The sequence below is a fragment of the Aspergillus ambiguus genome (assembly GCF_047715705.1).
Source record: "Aspergillus ambiguus strain CBS 117.58 unplaced genomic scaffold BDV59scaffold_29, whole genome shotgun sequence".
NCBI lineage: Eukaryota > Fungi > Ascomycota > Eurotiomycetes > Eurotiales > Aspergillaceae > Aspergillus > Aspergillus ambiguus.
The window spans coordinates 222,965-236,076 of NW_027395542.1; the positions used below are offsets into that span (position 1 = coordinate 222,965).

The 13,112-nt window shown below is 52.2% G+C and overlaps 6 protein-coding genes across 6 annotated transcripts; 3 read left to right on the forward strand and 3 right to left on the reverse strand.

Annotated features, from left to right (window-relative positions):
• The first annotated feature begins 255 nt into the window (after nt 1-255).
• On the forward strand, nt 256-2,344 carry BDV59DRAFT_183747 (protein translocase subunit TIM50). The gene is made up of 3 exons (XM_073690581.1): nt 256-710; nt 776-1,513; nt 1,566-2,344. The coding sequence occupies exons 1-3, from the start codon at nt 444-446 to the stop codon at nt 2,148-2,150; spliced, it is 1,590 nt and encodes a 529-aa protein (XP_073545594.1). The 5' UTR covers nt 256-443; the 3' UTR covers nt 2,151-2,344.
• Nucleotides 2,345-2,360: 16 nt separating this feature from the next.
• BDV59DRAFT_78714 (putative C6 transcription factor) lies at nt 2,361-5,105 on the reverse strand. Its single transcript, XM_073697101.1, has 4 exons — nt 3,684-5,105; nt 3,238-3,622; nt 3,047-3,182; nt 2,361-2,987 (listed from the first exon to the last, which is right to left on the reverse strand). The coding sequence occupies exons 1-4, from the start codon at nt 4,796-4,798 to the stop codon at nt 2,572-2,574; spliced, it is 2,052 nt and encodes a 683-aa protein (XP_073545595.1). The 5' UTR covers nt 4,799-5,105; the 3' UTR covers nt 2,361-2,571.
• Nucleotides 5,106-5,293: 188 nt separating this feature from the next.
• On the forward strand, nt 5,294-9,012 carry BDV59DRAFT_183752 (F-box domain protein). Its single transcript, XM_073690582.1, has 2 exons — nt 5,294-5,882; nt 6,009-9,012. The coding sequence occupies exons 1-2, from the start codon at nt 5,671-5,673 to the stop codon at nt 8,830-8,832; spliced, it is 3,036 nt and encodes a 1,011-aa protein (XP_073545596.1). The 5' UTR covers nt 5,294-5,670; the 3' UTR covers nt 8,833-9,012.
• A 94-nt stretch (nt 9,013-9,106) lies between these two features.
• On the reverse strand, nt 9,107-9,426 carry BDV59DRAFT_204085 (uncharacterized protein; the record flags this gene model as incomplete). The annotated part of the gene is made up of 3 exons (XM_073694376.1): nt 9,107-9,222; nt 9,284-9,298; nt 9,351-9,426. 3 exons carry the CDS (start codon nt 9,424-9,426, stop codon nt 9,107-9,109), a joined length of 207 nt encoding a protein of 68 aa, XP_073545597.1.
• Nucleotides 9,427-10,591: 1,165 nt separating this feature from the next.
• BDV59DRAFT_183753 (YoaK family protein) lies at nt 10,592-11,370 on the forward strand. The gene has a single exon (XM_073690583.1). The coding sequence runs from the start codon at nt 10,878-10,880 to the stop codon at nt 11,364-11,366; it is 489 nt and encodes a 162-aa protein (XP_073545598.1). The 5' UTR covers nt 10,592-10,877; the 3' UTR covers nt 11,367-11,370.
• Nucleotides 11,371-11,492: 122 nt separating this feature from the next.
• Nucleotides 11,493-12,964, reverse strand: BDV59DRAFT_183754 (NAD(P)/FAD-dependent oxidoreductase). Its single transcript, XM_073690584.1, has one exon. It carries the CDS (start codon nt 12,883-12,885, stop codon nt 11,533-11,535), a length of 1,353 nt encoding a protein of 450 aa, XP_073545599.1. The 5' UTR covers nt 12,886-12,964; the 3' UTR covers nt 11,493-11,532.
• Between the last annotated feature and the right edge of the window lie 148 nt (nt 12,965-13,112).

A 13,112-nucleotide genomic window follows, 5' to 3' on the forward strand; every position in this document is an offset into this window, starting at 1 on the left:
ATTGGTCTCCCCAGCTAATACAACCCGACACGCATGTGGGAGAAAAGGCGTGAAGGGTCAAATTATGTCTGGGTTGAATCAACTTTCAAAATTGGAGAAGAAGAAAAAAAGAGAAAATCGGCGGCGGATGGAAAGGGTTTTTATAGACCAACGGGGCAGGCGGTGGGGGAACTGCCATTCGGGTCTGTGTGCTCCGCCCGACCGAACTGCCGCTGCGACTTTTTGCTGGACTCGGTTGATCGAACCTCGACGAACCCCAGAACTACGACCGGCTTCATCTCTTCTCGCTTACCCCGTCGGACGTTTCTCGTCTGCTGCCTTCTATCTGCTGTAGAGCTGGAGCCGACCCTGTCGACTTTGCCCTCTACATGACCGTCGTTCCTATCCTTCCGCATATCCCATCTTGTTAATTAATTACATGCCCTTTCTCTTCTGCCCACGCCATGCTTAGCCGCGCAGTACTGCCTCTGACGAGGCCCAATGTCCTCGCCTCCACAGTTCGAGTCTCGGCTCTTCCTGTCTCTCACGCCCGATGGTACGCAAAGGTCGGAAAGCCCAAGGCTCCCTATAAGCTTCCCGATTCCGTGAAGCCGCCTAAACCGGAGTCGACCTCCGCTTCCAAGCAACAAGAACCTGCGCCGGAACAACCAGAGTTCGACACCCCCGCCGATGCGCAGAAGAACACCACATCTCAGCAGACTTTCGAATCGGTGAGTAGATGTTTCCGGCCCGACGACGTGACGAAACCATGCTGACAGCAATTGACTCGCATCAGTCGGAATCCGCCTCCACGACCCCCGAGAAAGATGCGGCGCCGCAAAAACCCCTCCCCGATCTTACCCAGGGAATCCCCTCCACCCTCGCGGCTGAATTGGAGTCCCGTCAGAAGAAGCGTGGACAGACGCCTTTGAACCTTACCGAAGATCCCACTCGCGCCGAGGAGGAGTATACGGACGACGGTCCCGGTGGGGAGATTCCCCGAGACCGCTACGAATCCTCGCTCGACCGCCGACGGGCCCGCATGGCGAACCTGATGTACGTGCTCTTCCTTCTTGCCGGTGCCGGCGGAGTCGCCTATCTCGGCCGCAACTGGGAGACGGAGGAGGAGGAGAAGGCCCACCCGGAGACCCCGTCCGGATGGGGTCTCGGCCTCTGGTACAACCGCGTGAAGGCTCGGTTTAGCGATCTCACCAGCTACTACAAGGACCCGGCGTTCCCCAAGCTGCTTCCTGACGAGGATCCCAACTTCCGTCAGCCCTACACGTTGGTGCTGAGTCTGGAGGATCTGCTGGTGCACAGCGAGTGGAGCCGTGAACACGGATGGCGTGTCGCCAAGCGGCCCGGCGTCGATTATTTCCTTCGCTATCTGAACCAATACTACGAGCTGGTCCTCTTCACCAGTGTGCCTAGTATGATGGCCGACCAGGTGCTCCGCAAGCTCGACCCTTACCGTATCATCCGCTGGCCCCTGTTCAGAGAAGCCACCCGCTATAAGGATGGCGAATACATCAAGGTATGTTGTAGGTGAAAATATACTCTGGCCCTGACCGCTAACGTATGTGTAGGATCTCTCCTATCTGAACCGCGACCTGTCCAAGGTGATCTTGATCGACACCAAGGAAGAGCATGCCCGTTTGCAGCCCGAGAACGCCATTGTCCTGGACAAGTGGCGCGGAGACCCTAAGGATAAGACCCTGGTTGCGCTGATTCCTTTGCTGGAGTACATGGCTGGTATGGGCGTGGATGATGTGCGCACCGTGCTGAAGTCGTTTGAGGGAACCGACATCCCCGTCGAGTTCGCCAAGCGTGAGAAGGCCATGCGCGAGCGCTTCGAGAAGGAACTGGCTGAGGAGCAGAAGAAGCGGCCCAAGCTAGGAATGGGCAGCCTGGCTGCTGCCCTCGGACTGAAATCTACGCGCACCCTCGACGGCGAGCAGTCACCCTCGGAGGGTCTTGCCCAGGGCAAGATGCTCTGGGATCAGATCCGGGAGCGCGGGCAGAAGAACTACGAGTTGATCGAGAAGGAGATCCGTGAGAACGGCGAGAAGTGGCTGGCCGAGATGGCCGCTGAAGAGGAGAAGGCCCGTCAGGAGCAGATGGCGCAGATGAAGGGCTCCTTCACCAGCATGTTTGGCGGTGGCAAGAACTAATAGATCCGCCGGTGTTCCACAACCGTGAAGAAAAATCACCTTTCCATCTCCCTTCCTTTTATGTATGTGCCTACGGTGCCGGTTCTGTTTTGGGGTAGGGGGTTCTGTTTAGAGGCTTGTTTGGCTCCTGAAGCATTATGGGTGACTGTAAAATAGCATTTGGTTGTTTATTTGGATTCTGTATAAATTGGATTATAGTTTTTAATGCCTTAATGCCTGCACCTAAGGACAAGACGGATGATGCAGTCTTTGGACAACAACCAGATAGAAGTTTCAGGATACCTGATTCCTTCCACAGACCTGGAAGATTGAATGTTGAATTAAGAAGAGAAGCATATGCTGGGTATATTTGAAAGGATAAAGAGGAGTCCACGCTTTCCAACCCACGACACCATCCCAATAATAAACTACTTGACAAAAATCATGTTAAATTAACATCCTGGAAGACAGAAACGTCCCAGATACCCGTCATGTCGAAAGGGAACCCGTCCATGGTCCCGAAGGTATTCGATATGGACATCATGTCGTCGACTATGTCGTTATTTGTCTGTGTTTCAGGTAGCGATATCGCCGCCGGGTTGACCAGGCGGTTATCCGGATGCCCGTTGAAGGCAAGGTCGTTATTGACTCCGCTGCCAGGGAGCCGGTTGAGGATTCTTTCGCAGTGATCAAGACACATATCCGCTACGTCCCAATCTTCTTCTTCCCGGACGCGGAGAAGGATCGACCGGAGCGCCTCGACCTTGGCGAGACAGGCTCGAGCGACCTCATTATCGGTGGTCTCGAGCGCGCAGCGGACGAGTAAGGTCGCTGTAGAGGTGAGGTGGAAAGCGCTGTCTGCGAAAAAGTCAGCCTGAAGTGTATGGAAAGATGGGAGTGAAGGCGGGTTCGCTTACAAGGTAGCCAGAACTCTTGGAAGTGGTCCTTCCGGAGAGAGGCGATGAAGTCGACTATGTCTTCGGCTGATTTGCGACATTCGGTTTGGAAGTAGCGGCGTGCTTCAGGGTTATCGGTCTCGGCGTTATTCACCTCCTGCGTTCGAATGTCAGGGTAAGAATGGTTGGAAGAGGTATGTGGCGCTACTTACGGTGAGCTCCACTCTACTGACGAGCATCTTAACGGCTAGAAAAGCCAACTGCAGGCTGCTTGTCCCGGAGATTCGTTCCTCCGCGGTGTTCACAGCAGGCGCCCTGAGCCAGTCCGATAGCGAATCTTCCCACATATCCAGATCCGTCCGGATTTGTCTGATCTTTTTTGTAGTTTCGCGGGCATAGCGTTGCTGCAGGCCGTACACGAGCGGTAGCAGCTCTCCCAGGATTTCTGTCAGTCGGCAAAGGGCGATGTGACAATGGGCGGCTCGCATACGCTCTGTAGTACGATTCGCCTGCGGAAGGAGGGTATCGACCGTAGGGAGCGGGACGTCGTATTGATTTCGGGCAATCTGCGGTGGTACTCCGTGACCGAAGCTTCCCCTAACAATTTGTGAGCAAGGTTGGTTGCGAAGAGAAAGCCCGAGGGATCGAATGTCCTTACCAGCGATCGTGGATGACAACACCCCACCAAAGGCGTATACGGTTGTCCTTCTCGCGACGGGACAGCTTCCAGAGACTCGGGTCGCGGTTCAAACCAAGACAATGAGCGAGAGATATCATTCGGCCGCAACTGATCGCGTTGCCGGTCATGGAAAATATTGGACGTCCGGTTAAATCAATTAGGGCGGCGCTAATTGTGGACAGTCCCGGCGCGGAGAATTCCTCGTGCAGCGCAGCGACGGTCATGTTGACGGCGTAACGCACGTCTGGCTTGGGATGACACGCAAGCTTCGGGGTGTGTTTCCAGTAAACCAAGGACATGGAGTAAACCTGACAGATGAGAGATGCCGGTGGGTCTCCCGATGTCTCTGATATGTAGGCATCCCAGAAGCTCTCTCCGTCGAAGATGGGAAATGCGATATTGAACTTATCGATAAATAGTCGCACGAGGTCGTGTCTGAAGGGACCCAGTATCTGCTCCAGAATTTCCTTCTGATTCTCTCCGGGCGGTACGCCCACGCGCATTCCCTGTCGCCGCCGTGACACCGTTGTGTAGAGGATCGGTTTGCGTGGATCGTTTGAATACACATTGTAAGGATGGCTTTTCGGCTCTACGTTCTTGTTGGAGCGCTCTGTATACTTCTCAATCACTTGCGCGTCGTCGGCAACCATGGGTCCAATGATATGTACCGACTGGTTGTGGGGGTCGTCGATTCCGAGTCGGGAGGGCTCGCTCGCTCGACTGTCGATAGCGGATTCAGTGTTATCTCGTTGGCGACTGGTGTTCGGAGGGGAGCCACTTTCAGGCTCGCGCTTGCGTTTCTGCCCCGGCTGCAAGTCATCCCCAACCGAATCGACAGACCACCCTTTTGCATCCGATCCGTTGGGGAGAGACGGGTCATGGGCCGCGGATTCTTCCTGATAATGACAATCGGCTCCCTGGACGCGACACAGTAGACACGATTGACCGGGGATGTCCACCGTGCATCGCGATTTGCGCTTGCGGCATAGATCACAGGCTCTGACTTTATGCGAACGGTAGGGTCTGGCTCCGGCGTTGAACCCCGGAGAGACAAGTTTTTGCGAAGAACTGCCTGGAGCGGTCGCGGGCGGCATGATGAGCGCCGCAGGATAGAGAGAATTAACGGTAGGCAATGATCATGAGCCTATAGCGCTTCAATGGGCAATTGCGCGCGCGCACGGCGGGTGAGTCAACGCAGATGAAGATCGGGATGGTTGGAGAAAATCGGGGATGCCGAGGGGTAACCCAGTGTACTAGTATGTTCGGATCTGCAGAGAAGAGGCAAGAGGAGAAAAGAGATTCCAACGTAAGGGAGCTTCCACTGGACTAGCGCATGGCCCAATGCAGGCGACCTGGAAGACAAACAGCTAAGACATGGTTCTCAACGCGGGGAAAGGGAGAAATCGGCCTGGAGCGAGTTATCGGAGGTCAGCGATGGAAATTTTTGCCTGAGCGGAGTGGCCACCCTTCTTGTGGGCCTGAGGCATCCTACAGGCAGAATGTGGGGGAAGATGACTCAGCAGACAAACCACGTGCCATCTCTATTTATATCGATAGCGATGTGAAGTCTCGCATGTCGTCGTCCACGATCTAGAGACAGTTGACCCGTCAGAAGCGTCTCCTCACGAAACATCCGTGGTCGGTGGGGTTTCTCTGATCGATCTCATCTGTCACTCCTCCCCTGACCCGCTGGGAACATTTCCGATCTATCCGCCATCCACCCTGAAACCATCCTCGGTTTCGTCTCATCCCACCGATCACCTTTGCAGCGGGACCCTCAACACAGCCACCAAACGCCGCTAGGCTGTGTTGCCGTCTTTCCCTGCAAATCTCCTAATTTTCCTGTCTCGAACCTTGCCTTCCTCTCCATCCGGGACAAGATGCTGAATGCGCTACTCAATTGAACCTGGCCATGCATTTGTTCCGCAACAAATGTCGACCTCCCCGTTAGACGTGTGATCTGATCATGGAGGAGGGCGTTCGGGGCTTAAGCGCTCAGGAGCGATTGGGGGATCCTCCGAGCGACAGCACCGAACAACCGCAGCACCATCACTATCAACAGCAGTCTCCAAGCTCCCCCATTCAGCCCCTTTCTGATCTACATCAGAAGGCCCCCGCATTTTCAAATGAGCGCACTTCATCACCTTTCCACCGCCTACCGCGCACCGTGATCGAGCAGTAAGTGCCATGGATACTCCTTCTGCCCCCGAATGACGCGCGCTCCGGTTCATTTTGGCCCGCTCGCAATTTCGGCCACGCTTACCGCGACTCCCAAGATAAGAGCTATTTTAACTGGCAACATAGCATTCTACATGTCGTCGATGCGAATACCTTCGCATCCTTGACTCTGTTGAACCGGAAATGGAGACGGATCTCAGACTCCGCATCGCTCTATGCGCATCACCTTGCTCGATGTCCTTCTTACTCGTTGACCCAAAAGGCCACCAGTGCTTCCCTGGGTGCAGCACACACCGACGACCTGCCCTGTCTCAAGCGCGCCTTCTTCGCCGAAATCAGACGCAATGCCTTCGATGTCTTTCTACGGCCCCGTAAAACCTTGATCAAATTGATCTCTACATCTATGAGCTCTTCGACCGCTTTTCCCCAGGGAGAGGCCTTTCGTTTCTCCTTCTCGCCGAATTCGCAACTCATTCTCTGCCTTAGCTCTTCGAGGATAGTCGTTCTGGATGTGATCTCGGATCCGGCGGTGGTTAGGCACGAACTGAAAACGTGGAGACGTCCACTCCATGCTACAATCCTTGACGACGGGTCCCTTCTCGCCGTGGCTTCCTCCAGCCATCAGGTCAACATCTACAGTCTGTCAAATGACGAAGCACGGCATACGCAAGAGCTTAAGTTAACCGACGTTCCCCAAGCCTTGGCGCTATCACCTACTGGCGGGGTCCTCGCGATTGCATATAGTGATAGGATTGAAGTGCAGGCCATCGGGGAAAATGCTTTGGTAACAGAACGAAGAGCCGTCCGATGCGCAGGGGTAAATTCGATGTCCTTCTCACCCGATGGAGTCATGTTACTGGGTTCTTGCGAGGACGACCGACATGCAGGATTGGTCACTATTTCGGTGCCATTTTTCACGGAACCGGATGCCGATTCTTCTCCAAGAGATGCACAGATACGTATGTGGACGACGCAGATTCTTTTCCCGGACATAATACAAGGGTACAGCCATGCCTGTCTGCTTCCACTACATACCGAGGGCGATGGAAACTGGATCCTGGGTTTCGACAAAGAGGTTGCCGCATTTAGAGCGGTTGGTGCCGGTAATATCAATTCCGGCACCGCATACTTCGCGAGCCCAATTGCCACAAATAGGCTCGAAGAGTCAACTCCCAACATGCCTCCTACTGTTGACTGCACAGGTGAACTAGCCGCCCTGGGATTCCAAGGTTCCGGAATTTGGATATATGGTATACCAGATCGACTTGACATTGCGCCTGTGTCGGCACCACCAGCTGTTTGTGAATTAGTCAACGGTGTACCAATCTGTTCAAAAGCATTGCTCGCCACCGAGCCCCTACAGGATAACATGCTTCGGCTGCAGGAATCCATCACGAGGCCGAAGGTGATTATTCGTGGCCATAAGCTGAGCGATATGGCCGGCGTTACTGCCGCCCGCTGGGTGGGCAACGCCAATCTCATGGTCGGTCATCGTAGACTGGTGGCCGTGGCCCCGGGTGGCATCAGACCTCCCACCATTGGCGAGGAGGATGTTCCTGTCGATGGTGGCCGGGTGCTTCTCCTAGATTTTGAGCGTTCAACCAACAACGGGAGTCTTACCGAACTGAGTATCGAGATTGGCGAGGCGCAACCGAAGATGTTAAATGAACCGAACTCCAGCTTGGACACAGAAGTCGAGCTTGAAAGGAGGAGGACGCGATTACATCGCCGAAATCATTCTTTGCGTACAAGGGGTACCCGGGAGTCTTACCCAGCAGCATCTTCCGTTGCCCAGACGCACTCATTCCAGCGCCGTCGAAATAGTTCCGTCCTTTCTAGTTCATCGAATGACTTGGGCGATGATGAGACCTTCCAGGGCTTGGATGCGCCTTATGACAACACTCAGCCACGATCCCAGGATACGCTGCGTCGCGCAGCTACTGCAGCAGCGGCAAGTCGTGGGAGATATAACCCGCGATATCGCGAAGACTCGCGTCGCATCTACGATAATCGACCTGTTCCCCCGATTTTCCAAATACCCCATGAAAGCGATGCAGACAATTGGGTCCCCCCTCCTCCTCCCTACTCTCGTGAACCCGATGCCCCACTTCCGGAACATCTCCGTCGGACGCTTCTTCCCTCCAGGACGGAGCCCGTACAGAGAGTTACCGATCTACCGTCTCAAGTGCGAAGATCCCAGACCACTCGCTTGGAAAATATGTCGGAAGAATCGCCATCTCGCACACCCTTGCAACGGTTGAATACTATCTCTGGGTCCAGATTTGCCTCCCGTATCAGAAGGAACTCAGGAGAAACGCTCGATCGGAGGCCCAGTATTTTCCGGCGGAGGTCAAGCTCCGCTAGTCGCTCTCCCCGAAGTGCGGATAGCCTCACCGTGCCACAACATTCCACCCCTGTTCAATTAGATCGACCTGTTACTTCTGTATCCAGACTACCGCCCATCGCGGATGTATCCTCTCAGGGAACACCTACTTTTCCCAATTCACTCGAGGCTACGCTAGCTGCCCCATCCCAAGCACCTTCGGCAGCGGCAAACCAGACGGGGACCCCAGCTTCACCACCAATCGAGGATGAGTTGCTGAATTTGCAGCATGCAATACCGCCAATGGCTGGCAACATGAACAACCATCCGTATTCGTTGTCCTCTCCCAATCTCCAAGTTGGCGAGTTCAATTACTATTCACCTACCATCCCTCAAGATTCATGGCTACGTCCTGGGTACCACAGAGCGGTAGACAGGCGTTCACAGTCGCATGATTTACGACAAACAGCAGCAATACCACACCTGAACCGCCGAGCGTCTACTGATCCGACCCTTTCCACCAGCTCGCAGCCATCAAATGACCTCTGGAGAAGACGCATCGAAGAATGGAACGAACAAACCATCTATGAGAGGAGCAAACGGAGAAATAAGTGTATAGTGATGTAAACCCTGGTGTTACTGATTGGGTTGGTTTCTCTCTTTGAAGATTTTCATTATCATCGTTGCTGAATGTGCGCTGTCACCACATATACCCTTGGTTTTCGACCCTCGTGTCGGTAAATAAGTGCATACCTATACTTCAATAATCCAATAACTCAGTCAAAAATTAAGTGCATATCTACCAACTTCAAAGAGTGTAGGCATCAAATTTAGTACCTAGCGCATTTTCATTACAGGCGAACATCGCATATCATGTGAAGATAGAGTTCCGTGTGGCTCCTTATTTGCCCTCCTGCCCCATGGCCTTCTGAGCCTTTTGCTTCGCAGAATCGATAGCCGATGAAGCTTGGTCTTTGCCCTGGGAAAGGTATTCTCCTGCCTTGCTACCAGAGCCACCTAAATGTGCATCAGCATCAGGGGTATCGATACCACATGGATAGAGTTATACGACACATACCTGTCTTATCGTTGACTGCATGTTCGTCAGTTTATTCTCTGTACATTTCGGCTGATTCGTCACTTACCTTGGTTGTAGGCGTTGCTGACCTGCTCCTTGGCAGTTCCGCTTGCCGAGTCGAGGGTACTCTTGAGCTTGTCCATCTTGGTTTTTGATATGTGTATTTAAACGGGGGTAAAGCAATAATTACTTGTGATTATGAACCAATATTATATGTGGGATGTTTGGGGCGGTTTATATAAGTTGCCCAGGTGCGGGAGAGATAGTTGATGTCATAGTCGACGTAAAGTCGAAATAATGTTTCGGGGGCACGGTAGTATTGATATCCCTATCCATGGTAGCCACTATCGTGAATAATCAAGGTTACGGCAGGATCAAAAGGATGATGTCGGGCATTCCGAGACGATGCGTGTAGTTTGGTTCAACCGTCCTTGGGTGAGATTTGTGCTCGAATGGAACCATATCTGAGCTTTTTCGTTACCGAAGCTAATTAAATTAACTGACATGCAGAGCAGCTGCTTGGACCACATTATGCAATAGCACTGGTATTTTTCTAAGCGCGACTCGATATTAAATGACAGTGAGCCACACACTACTGATCAGATTGACGATTCATTGATTGCGTGTTGTGTGTGTCCCATCCAGTGCTTTTAAGGCTCGCCCAAGAGTTCCTACGTAATAAACTCTAAGATTCAGAATGTTTTGGTGATCACATCGACTGTGGGCCTATATACATTTTCGCCAAGAGGGTAGTGTGTAGCTGAATGCCTGCAGAGAGCTGGAATGAACCTACCCCGGGAGTTTCGGATCAAGAATGATAGTAGTACCGTAGTATTACTTGGCCGAGTAATATTGAAGTTATACTGATACTGGATTCGCCCCCTATGTTTTGGACTTGCGATGATCGTCCGTTTCTTCATCGATATTTGGCCCATCCTTACAGCGGAGGACGTTGAGCACTACGCAATCAACTATGCCGGATGTTACACCAGTGAGGTGGACATAGACCTAGATGGGCGTTTTGGCTGTAGATCATCGGGGGAGCTAAACAAAAAGGGAAAGTTATGCTGCATTGACTCAAGCCTCCTTGCATCTCGGCAATATCGCCAGGAACATTGTGAGTAGAGGGCATCTTTACCTCAACGTAATCAGCCAGCGTGACCATGCAACAAAAGGCCTGTGAGCCGGTGATATGCACTTTCGGCGAGGTACGAACTATGCGGTCCCCGAGGGTCGCCGACTCGCAGCAGACAAATTTCTATATATTTAAGCGCCTCATATTAACTCACTTGATAATATCCAAATAATGGAGAAAAAGCAGCCAATTCTTCCTACTTCCCTACAACGACGACTTTATCTATTCCATACGACTGTTACCCAATGGGACACATGGCGATACTTAAACGACGATATCCGCGAAGATGCCCTCCTTGAATTCCAACTTCTTCTCCTCTCCTTTGCAACCGGCATCGAAGACGCAGCAACATGGCCAGAATACACCTGCTTCGCTTCAAACCAGACTGGCAACACCCTCTTCCTGGCCATTGGTGTAGCGGGCTTGGCCCACGGTCTATACAGCATCCCGAACGTAGGCATGAGTCTCGGCATGTTTATTGCCGGCGGTCTGATCATGGGACAATTGGGGAATATTTTCGGTGGGAGGAGACGGATATGGTTGCTCCTTAGTAGTTTCATTCAAACGGCGCTTGTTTTCGCGGGGCTCATCATCCAATGCACTGTGCCCGTTCGTCAGGATGGGCCCGCTGCATTAGGGGTTATTGCATGTTTGGCATTCTCATCGGGGGGCCAGGTTGCTATGGGACGGGGGTTGAAAATTACAGAGATCACGACGGCCATGGCCACGGCGGCGTATGTTGACGTGGTGGTCGATACGGGGTTGCTGTTGAGAAATAATCGGACACGGAATAGGAGGGTCCTGTTTGTGGTGACGATTGCGGTGGGATGTTTTGTGGGGGCTTTTGCAGAGCGGGAGATCAGTTCAACCTTTGCTTTGCTGTGGTGTGCGGTGGGTAAGACGGTGGTGACGCTATCTTTTCTGTTTAATAGGAGAATTGAGAAATAATTGCTGGTAAATACTGAAAAACTGGCTTGAGAGTAATCAGGTTTCTTGCAGAATGACCTATAGTGGAGTAAATTATTGGATTGAAATTAGAAGAAAAGGAGGCAAAGCAATTCATGACATATCTATCGTACATTCTATGAGATACAGATCCCCTCTTATGTGGCTCCTATTTGAGCCAGCCTTTAGGTCCGGCCCAGGTCCCCTTGACCATAGACTTGTAGTAGACCCAAGGGAAGAAGTCCTTCTTCAAATGATAGAACGCCCGTCGAGGAGTCTTCTGATCAATCCCCATCCAGTTGAATGTCTCTTTTGGCTCACCACCGTATTTGAACTCAGCGAGGAGTACTTTGCCATATTCCGTCAGTAGTGGACATGATGTATACCCATCGTACGACGCCTCCGGACTCTTTCCATCCATAGATAGTAGCAAGTTATGCACTAAGACTGGTGCCTGCGAGGTGATAGCCGCTGCCGTTTTTGATGTCGGCAGGCTGGAAGCATCCCCGGCAGACCAGACGTTGAAGTATCTGCTATGGCGGGTGGTTCCTGAATCGACATCAACAAACCCTGCTTCATTTGCCAGAACACTACTCCTTATGAAATCATGCGGCCCCATTTTAGGGACAACATGCAACAGATCGAAATGCTTCGTCACTTGGTCTTGCCCATTCGGTCGCGAGAAGGTCGCTGTGTTGCCATCAATGGCAACGAGGTCGTGTTGAAAATACCCTTCGACGCCTCGTTCCTTTCGTATGTCGTCAAGCTCAGCGCTGTATTTCGGCACACCGAACATAGTGGGCAGGCCAGTGGCAAACCCAATCTTGATAGGTGAGTCGCCAGTTGGGTTGTACAAGCCCACGCGTCTCCAATAGTCCCATGCAAGCCACATCGCTTTTTGTGGTGCTCCCGCGCATTTTATAACCCCGGTGGGTTGTGTAAAGATGGCTGTACCCCTTTTCAATTTTTCAATTGTCTGGAAAACCTTGTGACATGTATCATAGCCATAAATAGTTGATACCAGGGAATTAGGATCCGCGAGGGCGTCGGGTAGACCCTTAATACTTCTGTAGTCGATCTTGATACCTGGAGCAACAACCAACTGGCTATAGCCAATCTTCTCTCCATTACCCAATGTGAGGAAGTTATCATCTGGCGAAAAAGCCGTAACGCTTTCATTGTAGAACTTCAATTTTGAGCTGACAAGATCATCTAGGGGCCGTCGAAGCTCCTCCTTTGACTTGAGGCCGCCACCAACGAGAGTCCACCCGGGCTGGTAGTGATGCCATGTTGCCGGATCAATGACAGCAATGTCGTTTTGTGCAAATTTGCCTGACCGAAGAAGCTGGTGACTGATATTCAAGCCGGCAGAGCCGCCGCCTACCACGACAACCTTGTGGTCCTGATGAGCAGACGACACTGGGTTCGTTGACGTTGCGACGTGTCGGGATGCATTCATAGGCAAGACAGAAAAAGCGACTTGCCTGGTGAAGGCTGGGATCTTCGTGGCGGAGCGTATCATTTCAGATGATAAGAGATAATTGATTTGGATATGATAGAAGTACGAGAAGAGGGGCGAAATTCATGTAAACTGCCATGAGAGTATAGAAAGTATTTATATAGAGCTTGATATAACTGGTTAAGGTTGCTTCGGCACCTGACAAAGCATCTCGGTGTCTGATATCTGAGGTCGCCGATCAACTTCCGCACCACTTTTGCCACTAAGGAATGGCATTATACATGGCAAAT